The 16,856-nt window shown below is 43.8% G+C and overlaps 1 protein-coding gene across 2 annotated transcripts in view; it reads left to right on the top strand.

Annotated features, from left to right (window-relative positions):
* The window catches only part of LOC121282619 (cytokine-dependent hematopoietic cell linker), a 143,896-nt gene that overhangs the window by 62,010 nt on the left and 65,030 nt on the right, over positions 1-16,856 (top strand). For both annotated transcript variants that reach the window (XM_041196404.1, XM_041196413.1), the window contains exon 4: positions 9,406-9,449. In XM_041196404.1, the coding sequence (XP_041052338.1) occupies positions 9,406-9,449 (44 nt within the window). The remainder of the gene's footprint in view (positions 1-9,405; positions 9,450-16,856) is intronic.

Here is a 16,856-nt window from a genome sequence, read left to right as displayed (position 1 = left end):
GCTGGGAATGGACCACTGCCCCTGATCGGCCCCCGACTGTGAGTTCACACTGGCTGGCCAATTAACAGCCAGCCAGCATAAAATGTGTGCTGAAATGCTCAGCGCTGTCAGGAGGGAGGCGGGAGGAGGGCTGGCGCTGATGTAAGCGCGGGTGTAGGGGAGCGTGGAATGAAAGCCCCCTGAAGGCAGAGAGCTGTCTCAAGCAGCTGAAGAATTTAAAAGCAACAGGTGAAGATTTTAACATCCTAAAAAAAACATCCACAAATCAGAATTGGTTACCTGAATGTATAGGTGATGAAAATTCTGTCCATACATTTTTATTTTGTTTTATTTAATAACGGAAACCTCATCCCGCCCTTGGATGAGGTTTCATCAAAAATGCAAAGTCCGCCTGAAAGATTTGCTCGTCTGCCAACTGTAAGGTTGGATGGACCAAGAAAAACCAGGGACAATCGGAACTTCAATGGGCTTAACTGCCCTCTTAATTGTCAGTGGGCGCACTTCCAACTTTTGTGCATGCCTGCTAACTGAAATATCATGTGAGAGCAGGGATGATGTTGGCTGCTCGCTGCACGTCATCTCGCACTATTTTACACTCAAGCAGGCCAGGCATGCGCCCACACATTGAGCTAAAAATTCTGCCCTTGATCTACTTGGCCCACCTCTTTTCCAAGAACCAGGTCCAACAGTGCATTTTTTCTTGTTGGACTGGACACATTCTGCTGTAGAGAATTCCCCTGAACATAATCTAGGAACTCTTGCCCCTCTACACCCTTTACACTACCACTGTTCCAGTCTACATTCCAGTAATTAAAGTCTCCTGTTATAGCTACCCTATAATGCTTGCATCTCCCTGTAAGTTCCTTGCAGATTTGTTCCTCTTCATCCTTCCCACTAGTTGGTGGTCTATAGACATCAATGAGCAATTTAATTGCACCCTTTTTGTTCCTTAGCACTAGTCAAATTGATTCTGTCCTTGAACCCTCTGGAATATTGTCTTTCTCCAGCACTACAATGCTTTCCTTAACCAATACTGCCACCCCCCCTCCTTTCCTGTCTCTTCTGAACACCTTATACCCGGGAATATTTAACACCCAGTACTCCCCTTCCTTGAACCCGGTCTGTTATCACCACATCATCATATTTCCACATCTGCACTTGTAACTCCCCAATCGTATTTACTATACTCCGTGCATTCACATGCATATACAGTAATCCTGATTTAGGTTTCATGACTTTCTCGCTTACTCTGACCCCACCTATTAACTTTTTATTCTCTATACTAGTTCTATCTGTCTCTCCCAGTATTTTGTGCACCCTGGTATTCCTCTCTAATGCTCTGTCCTGGTTCCCACACCCCTGCCAAGTTAGTTTAAAGCCCCTGCAACGGCACAAGCAAAATGCCCCGCAAGCAACTCCGTCCCAGCTCTGTTCAGGTACAACCCATCCGGCTTGTACAGGTGCCATCTTCCCCAGTGCCAGTCCCAGTGTCCCAGGAATCTCAAGCTCTCCCTCCTGCGCCATCTTTCCAGCCATGCATCCACCTGCCTTATCCTCCTATTTCTGTACTCGCACGTGGCACTGGAAGTAATCTGGAGATTATTACATTTAAGGTCCTGCTTGCTAATTTTCTACCTAGCTCCCTAAATTCCAATCACAGGAACACATCCCCCTTCCTACCTAAATCATTGATATCAATGTGGACCATGACCTCTGGCTGGTCACCCTCCCCCAGAAGAATGTCCTGCAGCTGCTCAGTGGCAACCTTGACCCTGGCACCAGGGAGGCAACATACCATCCTGGAGCCTCATCTATGGCTACAGAAACACCTGTCTGTTCCCCTAACTAATGAATCCCCTATCACTATGGCTCTTTATTTCTTCTTCCTCCTCTGTTGTACAACTGAGCCGATCATGGTTCCACAAACTTGGCTCTGACTGCAATCCTCTGAGGAAGCAGCACACTCACCAGCTTCCAAAATGGAAAACCAATTTGTGAGCGAGACCCCAGGGTACTCCTGTACTATCTGCCTAGTTCTCTGGGACTGCCTGACAGTCACCCATTCCCTTTCTGTCCCCAGGCTCCTAAGCTGCGGTGTGACCACCTAGCTGAAGGTGCTATCCACGTAGCTCTCAGCCTCGTGGGTATGCCACAGTGACTACAGCTGCCACTGAAGCTCTAAAACCCAGAGCACAAGGTTCTGCAGCTGGCAACACTTCCTTTGCATGTGGTTGTCTAGGACACCGGTAGTGTCCATGACTTCCCACATATTACAGGACACACATTCCACTCAACCAAGCTGCCCTGTCATAACTTTATTTTACTTTGGTTTATTTACATTACTTTATTATACTGTCCCTGACTTTCCCCTATTCCTGGTGTTTCTCACTTAAATCCAAGTATAGCTACCTCATTAAAAATAATGCACTTTTCTAATTTACAGCAATTTAAAGACAGTCTCTTACCAGTTCCTTAGCAGTCTCTGCCAATGAACTTACAGCTTTGCTGTGATGTCACTATTTATTTTTTTCTCACTTTGCTTTCGAACTCAGCGTGGGCTGGTTCCAAGTAGCTGACTGGTCAGGCTGCTTCTCTGACTCTCAGGTAAGTGGTATAGGCCTCAAGCCTTGGTCCTGATTTATACTCTCCCACTGCGGGTTGTTTCCTCACAGGTCAGCTGCCTTTCTCACTCCCAGGAAATTGGTGTAGACCTCAAGCCTCAGTCTTGATTTATACTCTCCCACTCTGGGTTGCTTCCTTGCAGGTCCACTGCCTCTCCAACTCCCAGGTAAGTGCGGTCAGAGTCAGGGTACCAAGGCAAGAGGTAGCAGAGCCACCAAAAAGAGCAGCAGGAAGGAGAAAGAGGAGGAGATATTACCTTAAGCAAAACGGGTACCATCTCCAAAGAAGTTTTCTTGGCATAACTGGGAGACAGTGCAGGAAAAGGCTCTGAACTTCAAAAGGAATGGTTAGAGACAGCAGTGCTGGTAGAGGTAGAGGAAGAGGCTGGACCCATCAATCCTCCACCATCTCTATCAGCTGACAACCAATGTTCTCAATGTGAGGGACCCTGTAAGCTAAGATAGTTGTGGGGGATTGACTGAGAGCCAATCAGGAGGGAGAAGACTAACTGGGGTTCGTGGGGAAGGGGAGAAAAAGCCATATGTTCAACTGATTCTCAGGTCCTGCCTATTGCAATCAAGGTTACCATGACCCTCACTATCTATGCAGTGGCTCTTTCCAGGGGTCTGCCACAGACCTCAGCAGCATCTCTCAATCAACCACCCACTGGTGCATGCACCCCCCCCAAACCCACCCCACCTCCAGCACTGGTCATTCCATGTCATGTTCGCAGCCACCTCCCCCATCCTAAGCCATGATCTTTCACCTTCCTCCTCACATATGGCTTTTTCTCCCCTTCCCCACAAACCTCAGTTAGTCTTCTCCTTCCTGATTGGCTCTCAGTCAATCCCCCACAACTATCTTGGCCTTACAGGCTCCCTCACAGTGAGGACATTGGTTGTCAGCTGGTAGAGATGGTGGTAGATTGATAGGTCGAGCCAATTCCTTCTCTTTTCATCTCTCTCACTATTACCTGTCTGTGGCTGCTGCCATTGATTGGAAGGCCCTGACACCATTTTCAATGATGAGTCACCATTGTGGTCGCGATTCAGCATTTGCTTCCCATCTGTTGACAGTAATATTGCTGACCTTCATAGAGACTTTGAGATTGCCTTTGAAATGTTTCCTTTAGCTCCCATGTGAACAGGCTGCCTGGCATAGGTCAGAGTAGAACACCTGTTTGGGAAATCTTAAGTCTGATTGTCCGATGAGATGTCAACACCACTTCAACATTATCAATGCTGTCTTGGATGGATCTTGTGAATAAAGTGGAAGGACTAAAGAACAAACATAAACACCCTCCAAGATGGACATGCCAAGCATAGAGGCCATAATAATCTCACATCAGCTGCGATGGCCGGGCAATCAATAAACACGACAGTTTTGAATTGTATTTGCAACAATGCGGTTAATTCTGTTTCAATTGCTATGATTGCCAAGATCCTAGCTATTCAAGAGTTATCAAAAACTGCAATGTGGTCACAAATAATTAATCTAAATAGATATTGCTAAGCAATTAAAGGCCATAAAAGATTTTTTTTTAGAGATGAAAGTGATGTTTTTGAACTTCCACTGCTTTAGCCACAGGTAGTGTCAGGTTTGAAGATGAGTAGTTCTAGAAGGTCAGAATTTGCAAGGTGCAGTACTACTCTTTTCACTTCAACCTTTAATGTAATAAAACCTCCCAAGATTTTACAGCAGCATTATAAAACAAAATATAACACAGAGCCACATCAGAAGGTATTAGGTTAGATGACTAAAAGCTTGGTCAAAGAGGTAGATTTAAGGAGTGTCTTAAAGGAAGAAAGTGAGGGTGAGAAGTGTAAGGAGGGAATTCCTAAGCTTAGGGCCCCGCAGCTGAAAGCACAGCCAATGATGGAGCAATTAAAATCAGCAATGCTCAAGAGTCCAGAATTAGAGAAGCTTAGATATCTTGGAGCACCATGAGGCTGGAAAGAGTTACAGAGCAAGAGAAGGGTGAGGCCATGGAGAGATTTGGAAATATTAAACTTGAGATGTTGTTTAATCTGTAGCCAGTATAGGTCAGTGGGCAAAGGGGTGATGGGTGAATGGAATTTGGTGTGAGTTAGGATTGTGGCAGTAGATTTTTGGATGACCTCAAGTTTATGGCTAGAATCTTCAGGTCAACATTCAGGGGTGGGCCCCACTCACCAATGCATGAAATGACACACGGTGACGTCAGGCATGCGCCCCGACGTCACTGTGCATCATTCAGATCTGCAGTTCTGCAGGCCCGCAGTGGAGTCGACTGTGCACCCACCACACTGTGAAAAGACTATTAAGGCCATTTAAAAACTAATTAAAGTTATTAACATAGCTGCCCATCCAACCTTGGTTGACAGGCAGGCGAAGAGCCCAGGCAGCTTTCGCATTTATCATGAAACCTCATCCACGGGCGGGATGAGGTTTCATGAAGGGTTTATAAATTAAATAAATTTTTAAATTAAAGTTCATTGACATGTCCCAGCTCATGTGACACTGTCATATGAGGAGACATGCCTTAAAAAAACATTCTCTCTTTATTAAAACTTTTGAAAATCAAACTAATCTCCCTGAGGCAGCTGTGTGCCTCAGGGAAATTTATGCACTCCTACACGTGCATGCGTGTGAAAGAGCACAGGCTCCGACTCAGTCTGCTCTCCCTACCCGCACAGGGAGCATTGAGCACTTCCGGGTGCACGTCACGCTGGGCGTACCTTAATTAGCCTGCCCACAAAGAATGGCGGTGCGTAGCCGATCACGGGTAGCAATCAGCTGCGTGCCTGCCTGCACCCACTCCCGCTCCCACTCAGCCGCCCTGACAGGGAGAAAATTCTCCCCTATGGCAATGGACTAATGGTACCAAGAACTCACAGGCAATTTGAAATTTTAAGGAAAACCTGTGGTTTTTTTAAAAGAAATACATGCAAAAACACTGAGCAAAAGATGGCTGATAAGGTGCAGTGACCATACCCTGGAAAATTCCATTGTGGATTGTCATTGCCTGACTAGTTCTGAGAGAACCTGGAATGTCACACCGTCAAAACTAGGGGCAGAGACCTGATTGGAGGGATTCAAACATGGAGTTCAGAGAAAGATGGGCATGAATTCGGGAGATGCTAACATGTTCATGGACATTGAAAAGGAAAGAAAGGATGGTGATAAGACAGGAGTTTGCAAGAACTGAGGGTCAAGGCTTCCTCTTTACACCTCCCTTCTGAATTCCAAAATGTAGTACAGTTTTACAATAATTCTATTTGATTTAATTTTGTATTTTAATTTTATTATTGCTTATTTTTTTACCAAGTGTTTTGTGCTGTCTCAATTACTGATCTGTTATATCATGGACCAACAAGCATTTTTGATTTGACAAGATAGATTTCTAGTTCTATAGATAAAAGACGCTTGCAGCCGGTGAATGGATTGTATTACAACCAATCACATTTGGAATGGCAAAAAAAAATAAGTCCAATGATTCCAATAATAAGTATTTAAATCATACATCAGAATTCAGCTACAGTTAAGGAATTCACTAATATGAGCATTTTTTTCGCAAATCCTGTTTTGTTTCTAACTTAGTGAATACTAATGTAGCAATTCTTATTATAACACAGTTTTAGCGATCCATAAGAAGCTTTACATGTCCCTCCATATCTAATTTCATCGAACGAGTTCACATTGTGTAATCATTGTGGAATGAAGTGTTATAGCCAGAAGGAAATACCATCTACTAATGATAATTAAATAGTTAGGTTCATTCTAAATAAAAATATGCATAACTAAATGAATAACAATTGGAAGTTTGTTCTGACAAGCTCAGCCGACTTTTAAATGGAAGCACAAAAAATCCTCTTTGGATACATCTAGCAACATTATACAGTAGATTAGAACTTCTGAAAACCTGAGGCAAAATTTTTCATATGGCTGGTGGGCTCGGCGGGAGCAGGCAGGGGTGATCGCGAAGCTGATCACCACCCACGATCAGCTCCCCACCGCCATTTTACGCAGGTGGGCCAATTAAGGCCTGTGCAGTGTAAGACACAACCAGTAGCGCTCAGCACTACCTGTGCAGGCGGGAGGAAGAGAGAGAGTCGGGCCCAGCATTTTTTCACGTGTGCATGCGAAAGAGCGCCTCAATCTCCCTGAAGCACAGAGCTGCCTCAGGGAGATTGAGGGGCTTCTGAAATTATTCAATAAAAGGTTTATAAATTTATTTAAACATTCGACTGTGTCACATGAGATGGGACATGTTTTTATTTATATGAAAAAAAATTAATTCATTTAATAAAAGCTTTAGGAAACCTCATCCCACTTGTGGATGAGGTTTCCTAAAAAATGCAAAGGCCGCTTGGCCTTTTTGCCTGCCTGACAATCTTAAGGTTGGACGGGCAGTGATTACAATAACCTTAATTAGATCCTTAATGTCCTTAATAGATTGTTTACATATCGATGGACTGCAGCCGATTCCGGCGTGTGCCCGCTGAATGAAAAATCACAACTCAGCGTGATGATTTCGGGACGCACACCTGATGTCATTGCGCGTCATTTTACTTGTTGGGCCCGCCCCCACACACTGACTGAAAAGTTCTGCCCCTGTTTAGGTTTTAGTAACAAGGAAATCAGTGATCGTATGTCACTGAACCTTTTTTGAGAGTATGTGACTAACTGTTCTTGTGACTCAACCAATCAGAAACTATGGGTTGGATTTTATGCCCCCTACTCCACCCATCCACCCCGTCCCACCAGTCATGTTTTCAGAGGGGAGGCATGTAAAATACAATGGGTGGCTAGCCCACTATCTTCCCACCCACCCCGACCCGGTCCCCATAATACAGTAGGCGAGCGGGGGCTGAAAACAGCAGCCTATCTGCTATTTTGAAAAAAAATCATTAATAGGCAATTGAGCATGTAAACATGCCAATTAACCCAAATGTTATGCTGCCATGCCATAATGTGATTGGCATGGGCAGGTGGGCTAGAGTGGAGAGTCTGTTTTTTCACCTTCTGGGGTGAAAAAGTGGGAAGGAAGGGGATACATCTTTTGAGGGCTGCCCTATGTACATCGGGGGCAACTCCCACCGCCACACAAAGATATTATCCCTCTTTGTGCCTCCAAATCTTCTCCCCACCCCTTGCCCCCTCTCCCTAGGGTGCCCGATCCCTTCCTGCCCTAAAAACCCAGGACTATTGAGTTCTGGGACTGCTAGAATTGCCAGCCAATCAGATTGGCTGACAGCTCTCGAGGGTGGGGCTTCCTCCCACCGAGGGGTGGAAGTTCCACTCTCTGCTCATTAAGGCCACTGCCAGTGTGTTATTGGAGACAGTTGGTTTTATAACTAGGGCAAGTAATACAGCCCCTTCTAAAATTCAGCCCTACATTCCAAAAATACTGTCCAAAACTACATTCTAAAAACCCTCCTCCATTTCCACCAACTCCAGCATGATGCCTTCACCAAATAAATCTTCTCTTCACCCCCTCCTGTCGCATTCCGTAGGGACCATTCCCTCTGGGACACCCTGGTCCACTCCTCCATCACCCCCAACATCTCATCCCCCTCCCAAGGCACCTTCCCATGCAACTGCAGAAAGTGCAACACCTTCCCCTTTACTTCCCCCCTCCTCACCAACCAAGGGCCCAAAAACTCCTTTCAGATGAAGCAGCGCTTCACTCGCACCTCTTTCAATCTGGTCTACTGCATTCACTGCTCCCAAGGTGGGCTCCTCTACATTGGAGAGACCAAATGCAGACTGGGTGACCACTTTGCAGAACACCTTCGGTCTGTCCACAAGCATGGCCCATACCTTCCTGTCGCTTGCCATTTCAACACCCTGCCTTGCTCTCATGCCCACATGTCCGTCCTTGGCCTGCTGCAACATTCCAGTGAAGCTCAACGCAAACTGGAGGAACAGCACCTCATCTTCCGATTAGACACTTTACAGCCTTCCGAATCTAACATTTTTATTTATTTATTCATTGTTTGATCACCACCTTTTATCCTATTTTCAATCTTTTTTCCCCACCACCATCCCCTCCTCTCACACCACCCTCACAAGGGCCTTCTGTTACTTGTTCATGTTATTCTTTTCAGAGTGCTTACCCTTGTCCTACTTTTTTTAGATTCTGCTTTCTTACCTTCATGCCACTATTAGCATCGTCTTTACCCACCTATCACTTCTATCCAGCTTCACCTGCTCCACCCCACCTTTAACAGTATAAACTCTGTTTTTCTCTCCATAGGTGCTGTTAGACCTGCTGAGTTTTTCCAGCATTTTCTGTTTTTATTCCAAAAATACTTGCAGCTCGTCCCTGGTCCTAGGAGGTGGTTAGCTGGAAGAACAGCTTGAAATGCCAGTGATCGGCAATGCATGATTGGTCAAAGTTTTTGGGATGCAGTTGAGCTATGGGGACTGTGACGTCTGTTTCTGATTGGTAGAAGGGCCATTACAATAATCTGTAGCTACGATTGTATATTCCTGCATTCATACAGACATGAAAAAAAGTTAATCATTTCAATAGATTTACACAATAGAAATAGAATAAATGTAAGTTAGATTACCTGTAATGAACTGACAGCATTCTAGTACATGTGCTACTGAGCAGAATATAAGAAGTTGCATTGCAATAATGTCATTCCCAAAGTATACAATGTCACAATATGTAGGACAGGATATAGCAAGTAATTTTTGTACTTGATTATGAGATTGTTCACGAAATATTACAGTAATTGCTAATCAAATCATTCAACATGTTTGTGTTTTTTGACCATATTTTTCACTTTCTAGAGCCAACAACAAGTAAGAACTATAAATGGACATCCAAAACATTTGTAAGTATCATTAATTTTGCAGTTTTAAACCAATAACTATGCTGCTAGATTATCAAGCAAAAATTTTTGATCTAATTACTCTTACTCTACCAGTGATATGAAACGTGATTAGTCCTAAATGAATACAGATATCTACTCAGTCTTTTACGACCTAGTTCAAATTTGAAGTTTGTACTTGTTTTAAGTGGCTTGAAGTCAATGGTGACTTGTATGCTGGCTCTGCATCGCTTTCCAGTCAAAGTGGAAATCTATACATGTTGTGCTTGGATGCATGTACAAAGTTTTAGTCAATGGCATCCAAATGCTGGTGAGATATTTCACTATGCCAAGCCATCAATGTGAAGTAGGCTTTTTGTTTACATTAACAAGGTTGAAACAGTTCAATAACAATTTACACAAGCTGGACGCAGGTTTTATTTCTGTACTTGTTGCATTGTGTTTTGCATTACGGTATCATTATCTTTGGCCTTTAATCACTCTTACCCCCCCAACCTATCACCCTTTTGTTCTTTCCCTATCACACCAGCCCCTAGCCAACCCCTCCAAACACGTGTCTTTTCTTGGGCTCCATACTTGTTTAAAAACTGTTCATCTCTATCTTCTTCCAATTTTGATGGTGTCATTGACCTAAAACATTTACTCTGTTTCATTCTCCACAGATGCTGCCCAACCTCCTGAGTGTTTCCAGCATTTTTCATTTTGAAATGGTTCCTACGCTGTCTAAATCAGCACCTGTCAGCTTTTTAAAACTGCCTCTAAAAATAGTTACCATTACTGCAGTTGGTGCAAAACTGAAGCAATTTGAAACTATCTGTTTCAGATGGTCTCACCCCACTTGGCAGAATATAATTCTGGCAACCTTATTCCCTAGTTATATTGCATTATATACATTGATACAAAGCCAAAGTTATTTTGCATCAATATAATTGTGTTGAATAACTGACCTAGAAAACATAACACTTCAGACCATTTTCTAACAAATTATAATTCATTTTGATTAGAGAAAATCAAGAGCCTTGTAGCTCGACACACTGACCTTCATGCCTGAACATCCAGCACTAGCTTCCATCAAGCAAGACTTGGCAATGGAAGAGGAGTTCAGGAAAATTTATCTTCTCAATTAACATGTAATCTAAGAGCTAACAAAAAAAAAAACTTCATATAGGCAACTGTAACCAAAAAAAAATGTGATGAATTGTTATATTTATTAGGCTCAGTCTCCCCAAGTGTTTCCATTATATTTTTCAGTCAATAGTCCAACATAATCTTCAGCAGTTAATCACACAGGGCTCACTGAGAGCCTCTCTGATCACATGCTTTTCTTGTAGGCTTAGATGTTTGAATGGATTGCTTACCTGCTGAAATCCAGGATGAATTGGCGCCATTGTCTGTTTTTCTCAAGCGAATTAAGTCCCTGGTTCCAATGCAGCATCCTATTAAAGCTGTGAAACCTAGCATCAATGATTTTTTTCCCTTTTTTTCCAGTAATTGAAATTTTTAGTTGGGAACTCAGATGGCCATGTTTTGGGGAAAAGGTGACAGTATCTATTACCCTCTAAACAATAAACTCCCTGAACATCATACTATTATTTTACTCTACCATCTCTATTCCTTACTCTCTCTCTAATTGTGTATCTGATCCTCTTTCATCTCCAGCTCCAATCTCCCACTACCTGGTCTGCCATTGATTTTCTCATCTCCAATTAGAAAGCCCCTGAAGACACATATCCAAATTGCTGGCTTTCAGTAAGTCTGTGTGCTGCATTGGTAGCACTTTGAACCCACACCAGACTAACAGAGTAAAACGCCTGATGAGAAATGAACAGTTCTTTAGTAGTGCTTATCAGAAACTAACATTAATTTGATAAGATAATATTAGATAATTTTATTAAGAGACATCATGGGAGAGGTCATACTTGAACTGGAATAAGTCACACAAGTACAGTGGGAAAAACTTTTCAGAGTGCTTGATGGAATGGACAAATGTTCAGTTCTATAGTGTACTCTTGCCTGGAGCAGAAAAGTTTACTGCAAAATATATAACTTCAAAGATTTGGCTCCTGGGAATTTTCTATTCTGATAAGAAACAATAAGGGAACCTGGCTCAATGTTAACAATGGGACAGATTGAAACTTTTTAACAGTGGATTTGCAGCAACTTGGGATTTCGTAGATGATCTTGGGGTTATTCAATTATTTTCCAGGGCAAGACCCATAACATTAGAGGCTAATGCCTTCAAAATAGAATTCAAAGATTTTCCACTTTGGAAAATAGTGGAATTTTTCAAATATTTGAAATCATTCACTTCCCTTAGGCACAACTCAGTTCCGATAATTTCCTCACATATTAAACAGGTCCAGTAAGAAAGCCCTGGTTTGAATAAAAATTAGTATCAAAACAAGGAACCTTTTGCAAGGTGCTTTACAGTAAACAACTTTAGAAGTGAAGTCTCTGAGTGGAATCATCCCAGATTTGCACTAAGTGCAGTAGTGGGCAGGTTAAACAACGTTTTCACATCATATCGTCCCAAACCCACCGCATTAGCTATGCATTCCCAGGAAATACGCCGTTTAGATGGCAGGTGGGCTCTCATTCACCCATCATGCCTTCACCTTGTTGTTTCATCATGCCAGGCACCATATTTAAAGTCCAGCTGTGCACAAACATCTCAGTGCTTCCAGCTAGCAGTGCGTGCACAATTACTGCAGGGAAGATGTCCCCAAAAGGCAAAAAGACTGCAGCCCCCAGGTTTAGTGATGTGTTACTAAAATACCTTTTGGATGCCGTGGAGGCCAGCCGCGATGTCCTCTATCCCCATTCTGGCGCAGGATGGGCAGCAGGGTGACCAACCAGGCTTAGGAGGCAGTGGCAGTGGTGATCAGTGCCAATGCTGCACAGAAGAGATTGGCCATCAAATGCAGATAGAAGATGAATGATCTCATCCATGCAGCCAAGGTATGGCAAATATCTCATCACTCTAAACTTACACCCTCAAGCCCATCAGACGTTCACTGGCATCTCAATCACTGCCAGCTCAAGGGACATCACCATACTGCTGGCAGTATGCAGTGCAAGCAAACCATACATCAATCCGTATGCAATGCGCACTATTTTTGAGCTTAATGCTCCAATCAATGCTCTTTCTCAACCTGGAACAACTGAACACTTATTAAGCAGCAGGAAGGGATCTCCACAACTCCCCGCACCCACCATCACCACTACCAGTTTTATAAGAGATCATCAACTATAAAAAGTATAGTTGCAGGTTGGTTGATTCTGGCTGGTCTATAATAGTTAAATCTTTTGGTGCTTTCTATGATTATGTCAAGTTGCAAAAGTTCACATTGAAGGTGTCGCAGGTGCTAAAGGACTTTTTGGTTGCCTTCATGGCTTCAGCAAAAGCCAGTTGCTCCAAGACATGGGTACAGTGATAGGCATTTCCTTGAAATGTAGAACAATGGGGAAATGAGAAGAGGTCAAGCAGAGCAGGGCAATTTGTAAGAAGAAGGAGGAGGGGGACAAGGGGGACAAAGGCTGTCAGCAGAAGGCTATGTACAGCCTGGATGTTTACGAAGCAATTATTCCACCAGAATCTCAGGGAAAACAATGTGTTAAACATCTGTGCTTCACTAAGGATGTCCTCACTGAAATCTGCAACAACTTGAACCTCGGAGCAAGGACAGCATTGCCAGTGGTTTTAAAGGTGACTGTGGTGGTGAACTTTTTTTATCTGGATCCTTCCAGGCTGGAGCTTCAGATCTTTTCAACATTTCGCAGCCTGCCATCCACTGTTGCGTAAGGGAGGTCACTGATGCCCTCTATTCAAAGACTGCTGAATATATTTCTTTCTCTTTTGCCACAGACAAGTTGGCAGAGCGAGAATGCAGCTCCTCTAGTATTGCAGGCTTCCCTGTGGTGCAAGGTGCTAAAAACTGCAAGACACCACTTTGTGGTGTGAAATGTCAACTCTGTCCGATACTGAAACTGAGAGGGATTCCGCTCGCTCCTTCAATGTCCTGGTGATGTGTGGCTGTATTCAGTAAATCATGTGTACCTATTTCTTGGTGATGTCGTGATGCTTCTATTCTATATCATTTGAGTCACCACCACGAATGAAAGGCTGGCTGCTGGGTAATAAGTGATGATAGCAATGAGGAGCGAATTGCCGTTGTGACTGAAGATTCCTCCAACTTGAACTTGACACTGCTATGCATTTCTTCTGGTATCTTTCTGAACCTGGTTGTCAAAGAATTGCAGCATCCCTCAGGGAATTCTGCTGGAATGCAGTAGAGTCAGGGGAAGACAGGACACACCCCTTTTTTATGCCACCAGCTGCCAAATGGTAAGTTTAAAGGTCCAGTCTCTGAAGGCTAGTGAATGGAGGAGTGAATGGGTGACTGGATGAATGGGTGAATAGGTCAATGAGTGACTGGGTGGGTGGGTTACTGAGTAAGTGGGTGGAAATGTAGGGGTTACATGAGTATACTGGTTTAGGTGGGTAGGGTGATGAAGTAAATAGGTGGGTAGGATGGGTAGGTGGGTAGGTAGTTTTGTGAGATGGGTGGGTGACATGGTAGGTGGATGAGGTGAATAGTTGGGTTGGGAGGTAGTCAGGTTGGATCAGGGGTTAGACAGCCAGGTTGGCTCTTAGTCGGGCCGTGTCAGGGGTTAGCTGCGGCGGGTTGGGGGTTAGTCGGTCGGATCGGGTGTTGGTCAGGTCAGGTAGAGCCTGAATTTAACAGTTGGAGCAGGCACGCTGCGGCCCCAATCTCACGTAAAATCACGCAAGAGGACGTTGGGGGTCGTCCTGACATCATTGCACTGTTGCACAATATTACGGGCGGTGAGCGTGCGTGGATCTTGGAAGCGCTCCTGCTGACAATCAAAGGGGCAATTAGGTGAATTATGAAAACAATTCACTGAGATTTTACGTGGCCTGTGCGATTCCACATTCAGTGCATGGGCCCCTCGGCCAGGCGGTCACCACGTTTTTAATTAAAACTTGATCCAGGGCAGGATAAAAGGTGAACAGGATCTCAGCAAGTTGGGTAGGTAGGAGTTTGGCTGTGAGTTGGTTGGAGGTGGTTTTCAGACAGTTCATTGCATTTTCTCTGAGCTGGGAGAACTCTTTGTTTTAGTTATCAGCATTTTCAGTGGCATTCTGCCGAGAGACTCCTTCAGTGCACTATCCTGTGTAATCTGTATTTCAGCAAATGGGGATTGTCTGCTCTGCTAGAGGAACCTCCTCAGAAGAGGAGTTGATCAGCAGACACTTCTTGCTATTATATAGTACATAGTACTCAGCAGAAACTACAATTGTGCTTTCAACTCCAACTCGATCTCTACAATACTAACTACTGAGGTAGCACATGCGACTCTCCTATTGGGTACTAAAGATCATGTGATCTTCCTTAACAAGCATTATTCTTAAAGGTATATTACACTAAATAAAACCATAATTACTACATCCCTCACTCGGATATACATATAGAAACATAGAAACTAGGAGCAGGAGTAGGCCATTTGGCCCTTCGAGCCTGCTCTGCCATTCACTATGATCATGGCTGATCATCCAACTTAATAGCTTGCTCCCACTTTCTCCTCATACCCTTTGATCATTTTCGCCCCATGAGCTATGTCTAACTCCTTCTTGAAAACATACAATGTTTTGGTCTCAACTACTTTCTGTGGTAACGAATTCCACAGGCTCACCACTCTCCGGGTGAAGAAATTTCTCCTCATCTCAGTCCTAAATGGTTTACCCCGTATCCTCATTCTGTGACCCCTGGTCCTGGACTCCCCAACCATCGGGAACATCCTTCCTGCATGTACCCTGTCTAGTCCTGTTAGAATTTTATAGGTTTCTATGAGATCCCCCCTCACTCTTCTGAATTCCAGCGAATATAATCCTAACTGACTCAATCTCACCTTATATGTCAGTCCCGCCATCCCAGAAGTCAGTCGGGTAAACCTTCACTGCATGTCATATTTACAAGTACAAATTTCTCAAGGCGACAAGTTATTTACACTCAGTAGGGAATTTACAAGTTCAGTCTTTCAGGTGGTTTCCTGATGTGTGTTGAACGTCGCAGCTCTACAACTTCAGATACTTTGTCAGGAACCTCCTTTCCCAGAGTTGCCTGAACATCAGGTGCTTAGGTGAGCACCTGCAATTCTGTATCCTCAACTCTTATAGGAACATCAGACATGTCAGTCCTGGGTTGAGTATCCTCAACAAGAAATGCTGACCCGGTCGTGAACAATGGCGGAATCAATTCTTGGTGACCTGTTTCTCCCTCCTTTAAATGGTCCACATGTCTCCGTGTGACTCGGCCTTCCACCTCCACATAGTAAGATAGAGGTCCAGTCACTGCACTTATTTCACTCGGTAACTTTGGTCCTTCTCCAAGGCTCTTCACATATACCGTCTCTTCCATGGTAAATTTCCTCTCATGACTATGCCATTCATGTCTAATTTTCTGGATTCCCTGGCTCCTTTCCATCTTCCCCTCTAAATTCGGCATTATTAAGCTCAATCTCGTCCTGAGATGGCATTTCAACAATAACTCCACAGGTGTGACATCCGTTGTTGTGTGAGGGGTGATCATGTAATGGAAAAGAAAGCATGCTAGCTTGTTGCTAAGGAATCTCCAGTTAGTTTTTTCATGCCTGCCTTGAACGTTTCAACTGCCCTTTTGGCCAGTCCATTTGAGGAAGGGTGGTACAGTAAAGTTTTTGCATGAATGATACCATTGAGGCTGATAAACTGTTGAAACTCAGCACTCATGCCATTATCAGAAATGTCTACTTCTGGTAATCCATGAATGGCATAGTTTCTCAATTGTAGCAGTTGATGTAGCTGACTTCACCTCATATATGTCCATCCATTATGAATGGGCATCGACAATGAGCAGAAAGGTTGTTCCCAAGAAAGGTCCCAAATAGTCAATGGTCTACCTGACCACTCCCATGGGTGTAACGAAGACAACTATTGGAGTTGCTGATATTGCATACAATTCCTCACTAAATTCTCTATTTCATCATCCATCCCAGGCCACCATAGATATCTGTGTGCCATGGTCTTCATTCAGAAAATTCCTGGATGGGCACTGTGTAGTTTAATTAAAAGTGTTTCCCTTCCCTTTGGAGGAACTATCACTCGTGCTCCCCATAGTAAGATGCCATCCTGACTGGTTATTTCATGTCTTTTGTTGAGGTTCGGTTTCATTTTGTCAGATACGGGCTCTTGTGACCAATCATAAAGCACTTGAGATCGGACTGGGTCCCAACTTGTCCAGTATCTGCTCTGTCGAGCACATACTGGCAAGGAATCTAAGAAGTCTAACAGTAAAATAAGTTCCTGTGGTATTGCGGTATCCTCACCATTTTATTGTAAAGACCAACAAC

The sequence above is a fragment of the Carcharodon carcharias genome, chromosome 1, assembly GCF_017639515.1.
Source record: "Carcharodon carcharias isolate sCarCar2 chromosome 1, sCarCar2.pri, whole genome shotgun sequence".
In the NCBI taxonomy this organism is placed as follows: domain Eukaryota; kingdom Metazoa; phylum Chordata; class Chondrichthyes; order Lamniformes; family Lamnidae; genus Carcharodon; species Carcharodon carcharias.
This window is presented reverse-complemented; position numbering and strand designations above follow the sequence as displayed.